Below are 20,606 nucleotides of genomic sequence, written 5' to 3'. Positions count from 1 at the left end.
TGGGGTGACTTGACCACCTCCTGGGGTCTGACTCTTCAGCTCTGAGCTCCTAAGGGAATATAAGAGGGTGCAGAGTGGTGTTCCCTTTACTGGAATTGCTTGGATATCCACCATTCACATAACAAGCACTCTCTTGGTACATTGGTCAGCTGTATACAGTTGCATGTCACTGTAATGCCCTATTATTTCTATTTATTTACTAAGTCTTTGCAGATGGAGTCCCTGAGTTTGCCTTGCAAAATGATGAATTCTAACCAGAGAACGGTTCATGTATCTCCTTTATTTTATTTATTTATATACATTTCATTCCTAAGCTCTGGGTGCATTTAGTGTTTAGCATTATTAAGAACACAAATTTTAATAATAACAAAAATCAAACCTTAAAAATATGCGTGCAAGATAATGGGCTCTGTTCCTTCCCCCACAGAACAGCTTCATTCCACCATCCTTCCCCAGCCACCATGAAACCATATGAATCTTACAGTATGTCCCACAGGTCACCAAATCTAGGCTCTCTCTATGTAGGTATGCAATATCACCAAGGTATCTGAGCTTGGACCGATGAAGATAGAGATTAGAGCTGTTTGAAATATGGACATAGTAATATCATGAGAAAATTTGGCATTTCAAAGCTGTTAAAATTTCACAGGAATCAAAACGGAACCATTTTTTTCTATGATTTTCATGGAATATTTTTGGAAAAAAATTCATATTGTTGGTTTTCCTTTTCCTTTTTTTTTTTTTTGTCCACTGACTGTAATAGAATGAATGAAGGCCAAGATATTCTGTTTTCATTTTTCATTTTGGTACTCTGTATCTTTTCAAAACGTCCTCCATTTTGGGAAAAGAAAGTATTGGGAAAAAGGAAATAATCTCTGACACTCCAGTTCTTCCAAAGTTGAGCACATTCTGAAAAGTTAAAGTAGCAAAAATAAAACTGGAAAAAGAAATGAAAAAGTGTGTGTGGAGGGGGGAGAAAGCAGGGGGGTAAGAGGAGAAAAAAACAAACCCAAGCTAAGATGTCATTCATTGAGGGGTGGGGAAGGGGGAGAATGAAGGAAGAGGAGAAAAAAAGAGAAAGAACAAACATGAACATTCAACATTTCAATGTTTGAAAAAAAATTAAATGTCAAGGAAAAAAACAGAAAAAATTCAAACACACAAAAGTCTTTTCTCAAAGTTCTAAGTTGAGAAAAAAAAAGTCCATATTTCATGGGGAGGGGGGAAGTTATGACCAGCTGTAATAGAAAGTTCCAGTGTTAAGGACCACTTTTGCCAATTAAGCGCTCATTTTGAAATTTTCAAATCACCTGACACTGTACTTTCCAAGTCCTTGATTGTTCTGAAGTGATTAACTTGTGTAATCTGCAACTTGCTCTGTCCAATGAGACCTCTAAAAAAGGGAGATCTTCTGTACTTCATGGACAGTAAAACTCTCTTGTTGCTTTTTTAGGGGTTGGGCTTATCCCCAGAATCTTTGCCTGAAAGTTCCCCATCTCTGGACTGTTGAGCTCAGTAGCCAGTAGGCTCCCTCCCTCCATTTTAGAACCGGAAGGTGTATGATACTATACACACAATGAAGCCGTTTAGTCAGTTAAAAGCTCAGGAATGGGAGCCAGGGGACCATTCAGGGATCTGCGGCAAAAATTGGGGATTGGTCCTGCTTTGATCAGAGGGTTGGACTAGATGACCTCCTGAGGTCCCTTCCAACCCTGATATTCTCTGATTCTATGTTCTGTTCCTGGTTCAGCCACAGACTTTCTTGGGCTTTGGGCCAGTCACTTTCTTCCCTTCAGTTGAGTAGTATTACTCCCTTACCTCACAGGGGTGTGCTGAGTTTTTGAGTCATTAATGTTTAGAAAGCAGTCTAAGATCATTAGATGGGAAGTACTGTTGGCACAATTCTCAGCGCGTGTCTGTTGGCCCAGTTCCATTCACTTCAACAGAACTACATCTGTGGAACTTTAGTACCGGACTGCTCCTTTTTGCTATTTCCCCCTACAACTGGGAGGAAAAACAGTGACTGGTGCATGTGTGATGTCTTGTGCTGACTGTGGGATATCACCCAGAGTTCATGAGGAGCTCAATGAAAGCACCAGATTCATTTCATGCCAAATGCAACATCAAACGCATGGATCTTCTTCCGTCTTTCCTATCATCATGATCATTCCTATCAAAGGGGCCAAATTCTGCCTTCCCATGTGTGTGCAGGTCTCCCGTTGAAGTCAGAGGGAACCCCACACGTGCATTTTAGAGCAGGGTGTCTTACCCATAGATTGCCAGTGCTCTTGTTCAGGCTATGCCTCCAATGACGGTATATTCCAGCTTGATTTTCCTTTAAATTTGGAGGCTTCTTCCAAAGAAGGAAATTACACCCGATTGGCACAACATTGTCAAAATCAATTGCCATGTGATACCATGGTCCTGTGGTTATGGTGCAGGTCTGGGACTCAGGGAACCAGAGTCCTGTCTATGCCACAGACTCCTCGGAAATCATGGGCAAGTTTCTTAGTTTCTCATCATCTGTAAAATGGGGATAACCTTTCCTTTGTCTATTTGGATTGCAAACTCTTTGGGGCAGGGACTGTCTGTTACTATGCTTATGTACAGAGCCTAGCATAATGGGGCTGTGATCTCAGTTGAAACCTCCTACACACTACCGTAACACAAATAATGATAAGTAGGCACTCTTGTAATACAAAAAGATAATGTAATTGGACCCAGGAATCTGGGACAATTGTGGAATTAGACATCCAATAATTTATCCGTCCCTTGATTAATTTTCATCATGGCTATTTCCTAATGTTGACTTCGATGGCAATTAGGATAAATTAAGCTTCTAATGAACACACAATTGCTGGACTAGAATGGGATTATGGTAATTGTTAGTGTGGAGATGTACAGAAATTGGTTTCAGAAGCTTTTAGAAGAGTTAGTTATCTGACCAAAAACGAGATCAATGCAGCTGGTGCCAATTAAAGCAAATCGACTAAAGAATGCAAACAGTCTAATTTTGAATTTATTAACAGCATTAAAGCCTATACAGACAATGCAGCTTGCATTTTGAGCATTATTGGGGGAAGAAAAATGTGTCTTTAGAAAGTTGAAGGTCAGTTTTCATTTCCATTTGTCTTCTAAAGCATTTTAAAGGAAAGCTGTTCTGTTAGAATATATGTGGCTAAGCATCAGACATGGACCTTTGGGAAACCTCAAATTACTAGTAATTAACTTTATTGCATGGGGTTAATTAATAAGAGGTAACTTAAATGGGCAGAAAATGTGTTCATCAGTTCATGATACAATTCTGTAAGTGATGATGATGATAACACAGTATTGTGCTTAGCACTTCACATCTTTTAATAAGTAAGTATTTATTCTTTCCAAACCCCTTTGAGGTGGGTGTTACTCTCCCCATCTTACAGATGGCAGAATTGAGATGTACAAGCCTCCACGGAAGCAGGGAATACAAGTAGGATTTTGGTGCAGTGGCTAAGGCAGGAAAGGTGTGTCGCCAGAGGGAGGAAGCATGGCTAAGGTGGACAGATCTGCACCCTTACAAGTCCAATGTGATCCACTGAAGTGGGAGTGAAACTTTAAGGTAGCCTAATGGCTGCTCTAGCTTGTACTAGGGGTTGTCCCATGGCCCCAGAGGACATAAGAGCCAAGACAAATTCTGCCCCATGAAGCTGGCCAGAGGTTTGAAATGTCTTATCCATTAGACCACCCTGCTTTTCTAGGGCGAAGTGGCGAGGGTGCAGATATATTTTTCAGTTGAACTGTGGTTGAGTTAAGGAATTTGCAGAAAAGACATTAAAGAAGGGGAATAGACATTCGAGAGTCATGTGTTCCATTTCTGGAGATGCAGGTGACCTTGAGAAAGTCACTGCATCTCTCCATGCCTAAGCTTGTCTGTCTGTAAATAAGGATAGGAATACCTGCTTCACATGGGTGCTGCGGGGGGGGGGGGGGTTAATTAGCATTTGTACAATGCCTTGGGCTCTTTCTGCTCAGTGGAGTTGTACAAATGCCAAGTAACATTGATGGGCTCTGTCAGCCACTACACAGGCTACACCTGAAGGGGACGGGACAGGACAGCAAAAGGCTGGATTTATGGCATTTGGGTAAAATTTTCAACAGTGCCTGAGTCCATGGAGAAAGTCAGTGGAACTAACTCAGGACTTTTCAAAGTGCTTCTTCTTTATTCTTCCTTTGGGGCATCCAGAGTTCCTGTCTCCCATAAGAGGTAGGAGTCTGGCCACTAGCGCCAACAGCACCGTGAGATTTGTATGGATCTCTGTTGAGGTTCATGGCCAGCGACCCAGAGGTCTTGTGCCTCTTCGCTGACTCCGAGTTCTTCACTTCCCCTCTAGCCCATTGGCAGGGCAACTCATGCAGGAATCCCGCTATCAATAAATACTGGTTGCTACCCCTGAATATGCCTTCAGGGGTGGGGCATTCTGACTTATGGAGTGGGGCAGCAGGTAAATTAATGTCAACAGTGGCCTTCACAGAAGTTAGGGGAATTGTGTCACAGAAAGCAGCTGTCCTCACTGATCCATTCTTTCCCTGCAACTCAAGTAGGGTTGATGAAATAGTACAAGGTGGAGCAATTGTAGAGTCAACCGCTGCATGTGTTCTGAAAGTGTAACGCCGAAAGACCCCGGTCGTTGGTGGGCAGGAGCGAACCTGGGGCCTCTGGAGTTTAGTGCATGAGGCTCTACTGCGTGAGCTAAAAGCCAACTGGCTGTTATCTAAGGCTGTAGAGCAGACTCAACCTCTCTCTCTCTCCCTGTCTAAGTGGTCTCAGTGCCACTAGATGAGACAGAACACCACACCGAGAAGGTGTGTGGGTTACACAAGCTTTTTGCATCTGGTACTTTGATGCTTAATGACCCTTGTCTAGGTATGAATATAAACAGCAATTTGTTTGTCAGAGCCCTAGAGGAAGCAAGCTTTGCAAAGATCTTAAAGTTGCAGACCTCCGTTAAATGACACAGTGGGATCGTTAGTAAATGGTGACGCGAACCACAGAAAAAACCCTGGTGTCTTTTTGTGCATGTGCCGTCCCCACAGAGCAGCCGAGCATGCTCCCCCCTGCGCAGGGCTACAGCTGGTGTAAATCAGTGTAGCTCCATTGACTTCACTGCTGATTTACCCCAGCTGAGGATCTGTCCTGTGGAAAGGAGCAAAGGCTGGGCAGTTACAGCACGGGAACAGATCATGCAGTTGTAGTGCATGTGGAGAGGATGGATTGTCTTTCTTTCCCATCTACATCGAAGTGAATCACTGTGTGTTATGACAAAGCTCTGTCCTTGCCTCCGTGAGTCCCGCATTTCCTGGCAGATTTCGCTAGCCTCGGAGGCTCACTGTGACCCTCCACGTAACCCTTCTCTCTCTAGAGACAAGGGTCACAGTCTGCTGAGCCATTTTCATCATAAGCCAGCGAGGGAGATGAGGAGAAGTTATCCTTCCTTGCACAGTCTCTGTTGGCTCCCAGTCTCAGTGATTAATCAGGGAGCAAAGGTGTGGGGGGAGCCCGGGCCCACCCTCTACTCCAGGCTCCAGCCCACAGACCCTAATAGTATCAGCTATGGTAGCTGACCTTTCAGAAACATGACATGTACAATTCCCTGGGCTACTTCCGCCACAGCGGCGCTCACTTCCTCAAACTCCACTTCACCCTTACCTCAGGGCCTCCTTCCTTGTGCCTGATATGGTGTGTACTACTCAGCCTCTCCAACAGCGCAACTTCCTCCCACAGCTCCTGACATGCACCCCCACCTGACTGACTGGGAGGCTTTTAACTAGTTTCAGCCAGCCCCTGATTGGCTTCAGGTGTCCCAATCAACCTAGCATTCTCCCTGCCTTCTGGAAAGTTTGTAATTGGCCCCAGGTGTCTTAATTGACCTGGAGCAGCTGGCATTTCACTTATCCTGGTACCAGGGATTTGTTTAGCCTGGAGCTAATATATCTATCTCCCACTACTTTTCTATAGCCACCTGGCCTTGCCCCGTCACAGTATACACAGGTTACTGACTGAAAAACCAAACATACAACATCAAGGAGATTATCCAATACACAGTAGAAAATAAAAACATTGGGGCAAGCTCTGCTTTCAGTTACGCTAGTGTAACTCCATCTGAGTCAACAAAGTGACTCTGGTTTTACATCGCTGTAATGGAGATCAGAATTTCTTTCTTCACTTTAGATTGGATTTGCCTCCCACAGCTTCTGCTTCTATTCAGTTCCCTTACTGCATACTGTTATACCTCTTTCTTCTTTTAATACTTACGTGGCAATAATGCTTTGGAGGAACACCAACTAAAATGAAGAGATGAACAGAGAATACACAATTCATAAACACATTTTTGTCCTTTTCGTTGAGGCTTATGTATTGTTTGTGCTTCCACAGCTGAGGTGCAGCTTAATTTGTATAGCTGCAAACCACATTAGACCAAAGGAGAAAGGGGTGGGGCGGGGGGGGAGGAAAGCCTTCTCTTTTGAAACAAGATCTTCTATAGCTTTTTCACCTGGTATTTGTTCTCCTTATCTGAGATCAGAATGAAAGTGGCATTTTGGTTTCTTAGGGACAGAAACAAGCTGGGTATTTTGTTGTTCGTAAGGGCTTCTCTTTGAATGTATTATGTGTGGTAATGGGTATCTGTTCTGAATGTTGTTGTTTCGAGTGGATCAGAGGAAGAAATAATTATTTCAGCCATTGTGTGAAGTGATGCCATTCCAGGAAGCTTTGGGCGGGGGGAAGTGGGGGGACACTTCCTTGCCTGTGCTATCTCTGCTGAAATGCTTACAATTAATTGACTTTTTTAACATCTCCAATTAGATGTTTGCCCAACTACTGTGAACATGGAGGAAAATGCTCCCAGTCCTGGACCACCTTTTACTGTGATTGTAACGAAATGGGTTACATGGGAGAAACCTGCCATAACTGTAAGTAAACCAGTTAAGCATACTTGGATAAGGCTGGCCTGAATGAGATTGTAGTGCTAAAGCACAGATGGAGTGCTTCGAGAAATCATCTGTTATTACAGGAAGCAATAGACTCTGCTCAGACAGGATTGCAAAGGGTCAGCAGTTAGACTACAAACAGCCAAGAAATCCATTACACAAACACACAAGTCTCTTGACACACTTGAAGAAGAATTTCTGGAGATAAATCAAAAGTCAAAGGACACTCTTTCACTCTCCTTTATCTTATTTTCTCATCTCCTTTTTTTCAGCAGCCACCAAAGAATTGGGTTTCTTTTTCTAACTTGCTGTTTCTGTATTTTTCACATTTCACTGGTTCATCAAGATATCTTGCTGTAGAAAAATGTGTGTGTGAATTTTTGAGGGACTGGTCATACCACTGCTATTTCGCACGCCCATAATAGTGATGGGAACAGGTAGTGTGGTGAAGAGGGGGGGTTAAGTCTGATGTCAGGTGATCGGTACTTGTGCCAATGGTAACATGTCTGTGGGCTGCAGAGGATATGTTCTGTTCAATAATTTTTTTATTGTATATGGTTTTGTAACATCATGTGTGTGGGGAGGCAACTTTAACTGTTTCACAACAAAGTTTTTACATATTAATATAACTGTGTATTAATTATATCTGGTCAAAATGTATCAAATGACTATGTTCTGATGACATTTCAGAATTTAAAATACTGTAGCAGGGTAGCTACATAGCTGTTCAATTTCCTTTGTACTTTTATTACATTCAAATTTTGGAGTGAAAAAGTGAAACATTTAAAGAAAACATTCCTAATTTGGTTCTCTGTTGTTTGCCCAGGTCTAATGTCCATTCATTAATAGGCATACAAAGAGGAATATGTGCATGCGTACACACACACCGAGATGTGCACACACACACAGAGGCATATATACATCTCTGTGTATGTCCACCAAGGGGCTTGAGGGATAAAACTTTTTACCTCCCTTGTTGGTGCCAGGGGGAGAATACAGACTAGGCCATGCTTCATTTGCATTTTTATTATCCACCTCTCTGCCATGAAAATTTTGAGTGTTTTGGTTAATTTTCCTTTAAGTTTTGAGTATAGAAGTAATTAATTCTATTTCACCTTATTGTGTAACAAGAGGGCAAAAGAACTGTACTAAATAGTCCCTGGGTGAGAGGTCACTCTAACCAAAACCCAGTGTGCAGGGGTGTGGTCTTGGAGCATGAGAGCAGAGTAAAAGCCTTTCTTACTTTGTGGTGAGAAGTCTGATTCCAAGACCCAAGGACTTTGTATTATGAGTTTTTGTGTAAATGCCACACTAACCCATCTCCAACATGATCCGTTTCTTGTGGAATAAGGGTATGCCATGCAGGAATGGTGGCAAGAGCCCAATCTTTATTATTTGGCCTCAGTCACATAACATAGTCTCAGGTTCCAAAAGGTTACAGCTCTGTTAAATGCTTAGTGACCCTTATTCCAGTAGCTTCTGTTACCTCCTTAGACTCTCATCTCCCACTTCTGTATTTCTCTGATTTTAAGGCTAAGAGCTATATTATAGCTTTCAGAAAGTCTATCCTTTCTTGGCTTTATTAGCCTTTCAGCAGAGCACTGAACACTGGTATAAAAGATGATGAGAAATGTCTGAAATGGCTAAATTCTCCAAGTTCTGGAGTTGTCCATATATCCAAACGCTTTGGGAGAAGGTAATTAACAGAATTTAATTTAACTCTTGATATTTGCTCAGCTCAGGGGATTCCTGCTCTTGGGGCTGCCCTGGGCTTTGACCTTGCCAAGCAGGACACTGTGCTGGCCGACTGCCCCCCGCTCCCGCCTGGTGGTGACCCCTGCAGCCAGTAACTGCTCAGAGGTGACTGGGCGTGCCATCTCCCAGCTCCCCCATCCTGCTTGCTGCTCCTGAGACGTCCCTCCCAGTGACTCCGACACTCCAGAGCCAAATCTGCCTCTGGGCAGGTGCTTCCACGATGCAGCTCCCCTCAGGACAGCCACCAGGGGCTGAGGGATCCCATGGGAACATGACTGGCAAAACCCAGGACTTTTAGTATCCCAGGACAGCTACCTAAAAGATGGATGATCTGGAGGCAAACCAGGACAACTCTCACTGTTACTGCACAGAACGCTTCTGATCTGAGATTCCTAAAGTGTTTCATGTACATTGAGCCATATCCTCAGCTTCCGTGGAGCTGCACCATTTAAAACCAGCTGAGGGCCTGGCCCATTGTTCCATAAAACCTCTGTAAAGTAGAGAAGCACTATACCCATTTTATGGATTGGTCAAATGAGCTTTGGAGAGGGTAACTAATTGGCTTCTAGCAGTAAGTCAGGTAGAGTAGCTTCCAGGAGTACTGAATGGCTAGTTTCCTGCACTAACCACTACATAATGTTGTCACTATCAGTGCACTCCCAGGATAGATGCTTCCTAAAGTATTTGGACATCTGTATTGGAGGTTTATGACTCAGCCATGCATGTGCTCAATAGTCATATCAAGCCTACTCTTTCTTGCATAAGCTCCTCTCATAGCATCTTTTCCATATGTGAATATGAATTGTCTTTCTGTCTGCTGAGCCTGTTGTAAACATCTTATCTGCACTCCCCTTCAGCACAGATATCTGCAGAATGTGCATGTAGGGTGTCAAGGTTCCTCCCCCACTCTGAACGCTAGGGTACAGATGTGGGGACCTGCATGAAAACCTCCTAAGCTTATCTTTACCAGCTTAGGTCAAAAAATTCCCCAGGGTAGAAAATATTCCACCCTTTGTCCTTGGATTGGCCACTACCACCACCAAACAAATACTGGTTACTGGGGAAGAGCTGTTTGGAAACGTCTTTCCCCCCAAATACTTCCCAAAACCTTGCACCCCACTTCCTGGACAAGGTTTGGTAAAAAGCCTCACCAATTTGCCTAGGTGACTACAGACCCAGACCCTTGGAACTTAAGAACAATGAACAATCCTCCCAACACTTGCACCCCCCCCCTTTCCTGGGAAATGTTGGATAAAAAGCCTCACCAATTTGCATAGGTGACCACAGACCCAAACCCTTGGATCTTAGAACAATGAAAAAGCATTCAGTTTTCTTACAAGAAGACTTTTAATAGAAATAGGAGTAAATAGAAGTAAAGAAATCCCCTCTGTAAAATCAGGATAGTAAATACCTTACAGGGTAATTAGATTCAAAACATAGAGAATCCCTCTAGGCAAAACCTTAAGTTACAAAAAAGATACACAGACAGAAATAGTTATTCTATTCAGCACATTTTTTTTTCTCAGCCATTTAAAGAAATCATAATCTAACACATACCTAGCTAGATTACTTACTAAAAGTTCTAAGACTCCATTCCTGGTCTATCCCTTGCAAAAGCAGCATATAGACAGACCCAGACCCTTTGTTTCTCTCCCTCCTCCCAGCTTTTGAAAGTATCTTGTCTCCTCATTGGTCATTTTGGTCAGGTGCCAGCGAGGTTACCTTTAGCTTCTTAACCCTTTACAGGTGAGAGGAGTTTTCCTCTGGCCAGGAGGGATTTTAAAGGGGTTTACCCTTCCCTTTATATTTATGACATAGGGCCTTTTCTTTTGTGTCTTCAAAAAAACAAGCAAACAAACAATAATTCATTTCTTTGTTTTCTTTATCTTTCTTTCTCTCTTCAATAGCACAATGGATTTTCTGCTCTGGAATTTGTTCCTGGTGTTCCAAGCTGGAGCAAGTAGGGGACAGACTCCACACTTTTCAGGTCTGCCTTTGTCTGGCCTGACCGCCTTTGAAACAAATGTGCTCCCCCAATTCACCTCCACGTCCCTCTCTCTGTCTTGGTCTCTGAGCAGCTACATTTCAGTGCTCCCAAGAGCAAGGCACATGTGCTTTGCTTTATCATGACAATCCTATATCCTGCTTCAGCGGTCCTCAGGTCATCTTTTTTCATTCTCCTTTTCTCCTCTTCCAGCTCCTCCTTTGCCTTCATCCTCCAGCATTGCTCCTGTCAGGAGCAGGTTAGGCATTCCTTGTTCTTTCATCCTGTCTGTCAAGGAGACCCACATGTGATCCTGGGTCTAGTGCAGGGTGCAGTAGCTCTGCAGCCAAGAGACTGACATGCAGCCCTGACCCAAACCTCAGTGGGGCAGGGACCAAACAGAATTGGTTGAAGTGACCCCCCCCCCACCCCGGCCAGAGGCTTGGTTTGAATTCTAGGGAAATTTTGTGATCCTTGAGAAGGGTGACCAGATAGTAAGTATGAAAAATCGGGACATAGTATGGGTGTGTGGGAAGGGGGGGAATAGGCGCCTATATAAGAAAAAGCCCCAAATACTGGGACTGTCGCTATGAAATCGGGACATCTAGTCACTCTATCCCTCAGGATAATAAAAAGATCCCTTGTGATTGGCCATTAAGATGACATTGTGGTTAGATTAATTTTCAGCTGTCTGTGGAAATAACACATTCCTTATAAGATCAATAAATATGTATTTTAAAAAGGGACAATAAGCCATCTGTCATCCAGGCATATCACAGCAGAGTCTATATTAGTCCGTCAATAGCAGAGCTGTCAAAGCCAGTTTTCAGCAGTGGAGATTTCAGTTTTTGGCATTTAACATGACAATTGTTACCCTCACCCTTATAGTACAATCATTCCCATAATTTATTGCCTGCATTAATCCTTCTGCTGTTAAAGCAAGGAGAGAAGGAATATCCCTGATGCATATTGCTTTATTTGTTGTTGCTTACAAGGATGTTTGATGAAACACTCATAATTCTGAGCCTATGAGAGCAAATCCCGTGATGAAATTGCATGATATGCCACCTCTGCCATTAACTAAAGACTTGTTTAATCCACCACAAGGTCGTCTGCCCTCACAGCACCATTGTGGATAAGTTTACCAGGTGAGGGATTTATGGTAGAGGACACATGGGGACCTTCGTGGTCCACAGAGAAAATGACAAATAATTATCTTGTCTCAGAGCACACTCAGCATCAACCTGGGTTTGATTCACCCCAAAGGCAATGGAGCCTTCTCAATCAGTTTTGTATCAGACATGGAACTTGTGCTGCAGCAGAATTTCGGTGGTGTTTTAGAGACGGTTCGCTATGTCAGTGTGGGCAGCCCCAAGCCATCACGCACATTGCTGAGGACTGCAAAATGACTCCGCTTCCTGGAAGTCCTCATGCCTTGAACATTGTTGATCAGAACTCTGTGGTTTGGCTTAATTGGATTGAATATGCCAAGTAAATATAGAGCAGATCTGTTGGGCCAGATGTGTATATGAACTGAGTAAAATAATGATCTTGAATCTTCATCTTGGGATCTCAAAGCACTTTAGTAAGAGTACTTAACAGCACCCTTTTGTGGTAGGGCTAAGTATTAAGGAGAATTGACTTTTCCAAGGCTGCTGCTGGAGTTAATGGCAGAACTGGAAATAAAACCCAGGGTTTTGATGCCCAGTTGACTGCTCCAATCATCAGACCCAACTTCCATCTTGTGATACAGGTTATTTTTTCAAAAGTCCTTTTTTCAAAGTATCAGAAAGCAGAAAGGCAATTAAATGAGCCAGAAAGGATCTCTCCACACCAAACTCAACTAGCATTTTGCATGCATGCACATTTGCCATGTATCAGTTACCATCTCATCCAGCCACTGTTTGGTAATACCTGTGCATTCCATTAAAAACAAGGTTTAATGTTCTCTAGATTTCCTTAATCCTTTTATCTGCTACATCACCATAAAGTGATTCTGAGTTGCTTCTGCCTGATTTTAGTAAAATCACTCATGCAATCAGAGAACAGCAATACCATGAGATATGTGACCAATCAGAAGTAATCTACGCAGCTCATATTTTAAATATAAGCTACTGAATATTTGCAATGAACTGTTTGTGGTCAGTTCCCAAAGTAATTATAAATACATTGGGAAATAAATCTTGGAAAACTGATTTTTAAGTGAATGAATTTTTGAAGGATTTATGTGTTGTCAGCTCTAAAAAGGTGGTGGATCTCATAAGGTGGATCTCATAAGATCATAAGGATCTCTTAATGAGTACTGATGAGGAGCCAGTGTTTGTGGTTCATATTGGTATAAATGATTTAAAGAGCTGTCGGAGATAAATTCTGGAAGCTTAGCTTAGTTTACTAGAAAAATGTCCAAAGTCCAGAGTCTCTACGGTAGCTTTCTCTGCAATGAGTTTAGTTCAACATGCAGGATTAAGGACTTTTAGCACACTAATCACAGTGGGAATAACTGGGAAAGGCAGAGCCTATAAAGAAGAGGTGGACTCCCCTTTAATCAAAGTGGAACTAGACTGCTGGCACAGAAAATGGACATGGTTGGGGAATTATTTCAACTAGGAGTTTGGAGAAAAGCTGGCAGGCGCTTAGGCCAGACAAAGCCAGCTACTAAGGATGTCAGTAATGAAAGGATATCTCTGTGTTCAGTGAAAGATAATACAGAAATTGAAGTTGAACTGAGGGTGGGGGAAAGATGAGTTGGAAGTAAATTTCAGTAAACTTGCAGGCTATCAGATTGAGGCTATCCCTATGCTGCAGTGAGAGGTGGGATTGCAGCTCACGTAGGTATCTATACTCCCGCTAGTTTTAATCTAGCTCGCGCCACTTAAAACATAAGGAAACACATGGTGGTGTGAGGTTCAGAGGGAGATGTCCAAGCTTACACGGAGCCCTGGGTAAAGGCTCACGTTGCAAGCTGAAGCTTGTGGCACTGTGTCTGCCGTCACTCATCGGTTTGCATTATGCATGTAGCCAAAGAAGCCTAATAAAAATGGGTACAATGAAAAATTTGACCCCAAGCCTGCAAACATATATGTGCTTATCTTTTTTATTATATTCTACATTATATGTAAGGAAAACACAGTTATGAAAGAGTAAGCTCTATTTTGGCTTTTATACATTATCATCACCAGAGTTGCTAACTTAAAATTAAGCATGTGGTTAAGGGTTATGCTGAATAGTGATGGATTTACTAAGGGATTTACAGTTAAGTCAGGCTTAACTGCTCTACTGAATCAAGGTATACAGGGCCAAACGAAAGAGAGATCTAATCCACTGTCAGACCTGTTTATTAAAGATGTGATAAGCCTATTAGATAGGTGCCAATTTTATCAGATGTTATGGGGTGTTACAGGAATCTTATAATGCACCTCTGTGGCCTGTGCTATGCAGGAGGTCAGACTAGATGTTCACAATGTGCCCTGATGGCCTTATCATCTTTGAAACGTAAGAACGGCCATAATGGGTCAGACTTATGGTCCATCTAGCCCAGTATCCTGTCTTCTGACAGTGGCTAGTGCCAGAAGCTTCAGAGGGAATGAAAAGAACAGGGAAACAATCAAGTGATCCATCCCTTATCGTTAGGGCCCTACCCAAATTCACGGTCATGAGAAACGCGTCACGAACTGTGAAATCTGGTCTTTTGTGTGCTTTTACCCTAGACTGTACAGATTTCACAGGGGAGACCAGCCCAAAAGGGAGTTGCAGGGGGATCACAGGGTTACCTTAGGGGGGTCGTGGTGCTGCCTTCAGAGCTGGGTGGCTAGAGAGCGGCAGCTGTTGGCCGAGCGCCCAGCTCTGAAGACGGCGCCCCGCCAGCACAGAACTAAGGGTGGCAACACCACACCGTACCAGGCCATCCATCCTGCTGCTGGCGGGGGCTCTGCCTTCAGCCCTGGGCTCCCGCTGGCTACTCTCCGGTTGCCCAGCTCTGAAGGCAGCGCCCCCACCAGCAGCAGCTCAGGAGAAAGGGTAGCAGTGCCGCAACCCCCCCCCACAATAATCTTATGACGATCCACGCCCCCCCTACACACACACACACACACACACACACACACACACACACAACTCCTTTGTGGATCAGGACCCCTACAATTACAACCCTGTGAAATGTCAGCCTTAAATAGCTGAAATCATGAAATTTATTATTTTTAAAATCCTATGACTGTGAAGTTGACCAAAATGGACCATGAATCCAGTCTCAGCATCTAGTCAGTGATTTGGGGACACCCAGAACATGGGGTTTTGTCCCTGACCATCTTGATTAATAACATCCATGAACTTCTTATTCTGTTTTTGAACCCAGTTATACTTTTGGCCTTCAAAACATCTCATGGCAAGTAATTCCACAGGTTGACTGTGCCTTGTGTGAAGAAGTACTTCCTTTGGTTTGTTTTAAACCTGCTGTTTAAGGTTTGTTTTAAACATTTCATTGGATGACCCTTGGTTTTTGCGTTATGTGAAAGGGTAAAGAGCAATTCCTTATTCACTTTTTCCACACCACTCGTGATTTTATAGAACTGTATCATATCTCTCCCCCGCCCTTAGTTGTCTCTTTTCTAATCTGAACAGTCCCAGTCTTTTAGTTTTTCCTCATATGGAAGCTGTTCCATACCCGTAATCATTTTTGTTGCCTTCCTCTGTATCTTTCTGGGAGATGAGGAGGCCAGAACTGCATGCCGGATTCAATATATGGGCGAATCAGAGACACATGAAGTACCATTATGATATTTTCTGTTTCATCTTTCCCTTTTCTAATGGTTCCTAGCATTTTGTTAGATTTTTTGACTGTTGCTGCTGCACACTGAGCATATGTTTTCAGAGAGCTATCCATGATGACTCCAAGATCTCTTTCTTGAGTGGTAACAGCTAATTAGACCACCATGCTCATGTTTTCCAATGCTCATGATTTCATGTTTATCAATATTGAATTTCATCGGCCATTTTGTTGCACACTCACTTGTGAAATCCCTTTGTAAATCTTCGCTGTCAGCTTTGGACTTATCTGGAGTAATTTTGTATCATCTGCAAACTTTGCCACCTCACTGGTTACCCCTTTTCCCAGATCATTTATGAATATGTTGAACAGCATAGGTCCCAGTACAGATACTTGGAGGTCCTGCTATTTGCATCACTCCACTGTAAAAACCGGTGATTTATTTCTGCCCTTTGTTTCCTGTGTTTAACCAGTTACTGATCCATGAGAGGACCTTCCCTCTTATCCCATGACTGTTTACTTTACCTAAGAGCTCTTGGTGAGGAACCTTGTCAAAGGTTTCATGAAAGTTCAAGTACACTATATTCACTAGATCATCCTTGTTCACCTGCTTGTTGATTCCCTCAAAAAATTCTAATAGAGGCGAGGCACGATTTCCCTTTAGAAAAGCCAAGTTGACTACTCCCCAACATTGTACTTATCTATGTGTTTGGTAATTCTGTTCTTTACCAATGTTTCAGCCAATTTGTCTGGTACTGAAGTTAGGCTTACTTGTCCGTCATTGCCAGGATCACCTCTGGAGCCCTTTTAAAAAATTGGCATTACATTAGCTGATCCTCCAGTCATCTGTTACAGAGGCTGATTTAAGTGATAGATTAGTAGTTCTGCAGTTCCATATGCGAGTTCCTTCAGAACTCTTGGGTGAATACCATTTGGTTCTGGTGACTTATTATGGTTTAATTTATCAATTTGTTCCAAAACCTGCCTCAACTGATACCTCAATCTGGGACATTTCCTCAGATTTGTCACCTAAAAGAACGGATCAGATGTGGGAATCTCCTTCACTTTCTCTGCATTGAAGAATGATGCAAAGAATCCATTTAGCTTCTCCGCTTTCTGGAGTGCTCCTTTAGTACTGTGATCGTCCAGTGACTCCACTGAGTGTTTGGCAAGCTTCCTGCTTCTGATGTACTTAAATAAATGGCCCGAGCACTGATTCACCAAAGCACATGCTTAAATGTTTAGATGAATAGGGATAGTTTTAAGTATGTGCTTAAAATAAAGCAACCATTTAAGTGCTTTGCTAAATCTGGGTCTTAGCTTAAAACTCTGGTGATGATAATGGAAGAACCAGAATGGGGTCCAGCTTGCTCCCCATACCTGTGTTCTTGAATATATTTTTAAAAATGATAACAAAGGAACAGTGAAGCATGTATGTAGGTGTTTGCAGGCTCAGAGCCATCTCTTGGACTGCTGAGATTGTTCCCATTTTTATTTAACTCCCAGGCCTGACAGGTTTCATAGAGAATGTAAAATTGGTTCCAGCTGCAGTGGCTGAGAGATACAGAGTTTGGAATTGTGTGGGAAAGTTGAAAAGCTGTTTCTTAAGCACTCAGGAAGATGGGAAAAGGGGAAAGCAGGGAAGAGATGGTGTCACAGGGTGGCTAGCCCTTTAAGGGGAATTGGGCCCAGCCCCACCTGTTAAAGATCAGCTACCTCTCAGCTGAGACTGATCAGCTAGTGATCAGTTGATTATAAAAGCCACCAAGTAACCCAGTTGGGGGGGAGAGAGCTAGTATGATCCATGTAGTCTCCTGCAGGAGACCCTGGGTAGAGCATTGGGAAACAGATTGGCTTTGGGGGACGGGGTTGGGCAAGTGACTAGTCGAGTGGGAATCTGTAGGGAACAGAGTGGCCCCTACAGAAGACCCTGTATTATGGGGGCTTGACTGATGTGCTGAATTTGTGTTATTTGGAGGAATTAAAGCTGAAGCCCTGAGGAGAAGGGTCTGAACTGGACTCTGAATGTCGTTTCAGTTCTCCCTCGACTGAGGAGACAGGCTGGCAGCTGTAAGAATGGACATGATGATCAACTGATAAAATGCTGTAAAAAATGAGAGCCCTGGTCAGAGAGAGAGTTGATGATCTGAAAAGTGTGTTTAGCTGGAGGAGAAACATGGGGACCCTTCATCAAGTGGGCGTGTTTCCAGTGGGGTCCCACAGGGGTTGGTTCTTGGCCCTTTGCTTCTTAACCTTTTTATCAATGACCTGGAAGAAGACATACAAGCATCACTGAGAAAGTTTATAGATGACAAAACAACTGGAAGGGTGGTAAATAACGAAGAGGACAGGTGACTGACACAGAGCAATGTGGATTGCTTGGTAAACTGGTAAAACTTTATTTTAATACAGCTAAATGTAAATGTATATATTGAGGAACAAAGAATGTACACAAAGAATGATTTAAGGACTGGGGAAAATGTGTCTTAGAGTATTAGACTCAAAGAGCTCAATCTATTGAGCTTACTTACACGATGGAGGACTCTTTCCTGGGAAACTGTGACTCTGGAAAAGATTTGGGGGCTGTGGTAGATAATCCATTGAACATGAGCTCCAACTGCGACGCAGTGGCCAAAAGAGCTGAAGCAATCCTGGGATGCATAAACAGAGGAAGCTCAAGTAGGAGTAGAGAGGTTCTTTTATCTTTATATTTGGCACTGGCACAACATTGCTGGAGTACTGTGTTCAGTTCTGTGCCCACAAGTCAAGAAAGACGTTGATAAATGAGAGAGGGTTCAAAGAAGAGCCATGAGAATGCTAATAACACGTCTGTTAGTGATAGACTCTAAGAGCTCAAGCTATTTAGCTTATAAAAGAATTTAAGGGGTGACTTAGTTACAGTCTATAAATATCTACTGGGGAACTGATATTTAATAATGGGCTCTTCAGTCTAGCAGAGAAAGGCATAACACAATCCAATGGCTGGAAGTGGAAGCTAGACACGTTCAGACTGGAAATGAGGCATACATTTTTGAGAATGAAGGTAATTTATCCTTGGAACAATTTACCAAGGGTTGTGGTATATTCTCTATCACTGACCATTTTTAAATCAAGATTGGATGTTTTTCTGAAAGATCTGCTTTAGATAAAATTTGGGTTAGTTTCATGACCTGTGTTAAACAGGAGATCAGACTAGAGTATCACAGTGGTCCCTTCTGGCCTTGACCTCTTTATGAATATATGTGTTTCATAGAGAATGAGGAAAGGGGTTGGGGAATGCACCATTTTGAACTGTCAGTGATGTGTGCATGAAGAACTCCAACAAGACAGCTCACCCTATCCCCAAGAAGCTAATCAGAAAAGAGCCAGATGGTACTTAGGAATCATGTCCCTCATGGGGTGAGCATTGTAACTCTCAAGTGATGTCAGTTTCAGTAATTACATTTGGGAACATTTTAAATGCCTCAGTGAAACACTGTAGCATCTTTTAAAAACTGCCTTAAGGAGCACAGCCTTTCTCTGAGAAGTGACTGCAAAAGTGGAATTACGGAGTTCTGTGTTTAGTGCTTATAAATCGTTACAAAATCAAAGTTTCTCTGTGTACAAGGAAAATAAGTTTCAAACTACTAACCTAGCCATGGATCTGCAGGCCAAGATGGGCTCTTTCTGGCAAGTGCATCATATCAGTAATAAAGATTCGGTAGCCCAGTTTCTGCCCACATTTACGCCTGCTGAGATTCTGTCCCCCCAGTCACTCACAATCCTGTTGCTTTTAAAAGAGATGCACAGGTTTGACTTATGGCAGAATTTGGCCCTACAAATGGAATTCAGTTAACAAGTGTGGTCTTTGAGGCAGAATAACATCTAACTCACTTTCCCATAGATCTCACAGAGCTAATGGAAGAAAAAAAATAATAAACAGTGATTTATTACAAATGTGATCAAATATGATGTTGAGATCCTCAAGGGCTGTAAATCAGTACACTGCCACTGAGGCCAGTGGAGAGATCTGACTTACACCAGAGGAGGATCTAGCCTTAGCTCAGAGATGGTCCAAAAAATTGGGATGGTCAAAAATGAAAACCTGTTTTTTCCAAAAAAATAAAAAGAAGAAACAGTTTTGAATTGTTTTCATTTGGAAGGAATCGAAAGAGATCCATTTCCCCTGCAAAAAATGTTTCACAATTGTGTTTTTCAGTTTGAAAGAATATTTATTTAATCAAACTGGCTTTTGTATATTTTATTAAAAGCCAAATGAAATCTCGATAAAAGCACTTTGATAAAATTGTTGATCACATTTTGATTCATTTAAAAAATAAAAATCATTTTTTTCACAAGAAGTGAAAATTGAGAAAATGTTGACAATCTTCAACCAAAAATATGTTTTCATAAAATGGCGATTTTTCCTGAGACAAATTGGTCTTTGAAATATTTTGACCAGTTCTACTCTCAGTAAATTCTGAATAGTCCTACTCAGTTTCGTAAAAGTGTCATTAGTGCAAACAGTGGTTAACATTAACATGTCAGCTATGATAACTATTTAAGTGTTAGCAAAAGTTATTTTCTATTCTTGGTACAGACCCAGTGCATGACTAACTCTTGGGAAGTGGAGACTTCAAGGACCACTACAGTAATCCCTTTACAGTGATCCCAGAATGGTTGAGTCTCAAATCAGTGAAGTTTGGCTGGTCAGCAGGAACCATAAAATGGCGCAAAAATATTTGTTTAGTTTACATGGATAATACTTGCAGGGCCTTGTTCTGTCCAGTTGACTATTAATTTGTTTTTTACTTTCACAAGGCTTTTCTGACTATAAATAGAATGAGAACAGAGAGCTTTCCCTTTTCTCTTGGCCATGCAGACGTCCTCAGGTTAGTGTAACCTAAAGCATGAAAGCTCTGGTCAGCAAAATGGAATTTCATAATTTTAGTTTGAAACAAGCGATAGATGGAGCCTACAGAAAATGTGAAGCAGACATCAGCATAGATAGGGCACAAGAAAATGTGTACACGTAACCTGCAAATGACGACAAAAACTGGGGGTTGTGCCCTTTTTTCCACCTTTTGGATATATAATGCATCAAACACCTTTCTCAAGCCTAAGAAAAGAACTAGCCTCCTTTTCAACACTTCTTCCTAC

The 20,606-nt window shown here is 42.4% G+C and overlaps 1 protein-coding gene across 1 annotated transcript in view; it reads left to right on the top strand.

Moving 5' to 3' along the window:
- CNTNAP5 (contactin associated protein family member 5) overlaps positions 1-20,606 on the top strand; it is a 414,335-nt gene that overhangs the window by 251,035 nt on the left and 142,694 nt on the right. The window contains exon 11 of the mRNA XM_084643956.1: positions 6,842-6,948. Coding sequence (XP_084500082.1) covers positions 6,842-6,948 — 107 coding nt within the window. The remainder of the gene's footprint in view (positions 1-6,841; positions 6,949-20,606) is intronic.

The sequence above is a fragment of the Lepidochelys olivacea genome (genome assembly GCF_965140295.1).
Source record: "Lepidochelys olivacea isolate rLepOli2 genome assembly, chromosome: 11".
NCBI lineage: Eukaryota > Metazoa > Chordata > Testudines > Cheloniidae > Lepidochelys > Lepidochelys olivacea.
This window is presented reverse-complemented; position numbering and strand designations above follow the sequence as displayed.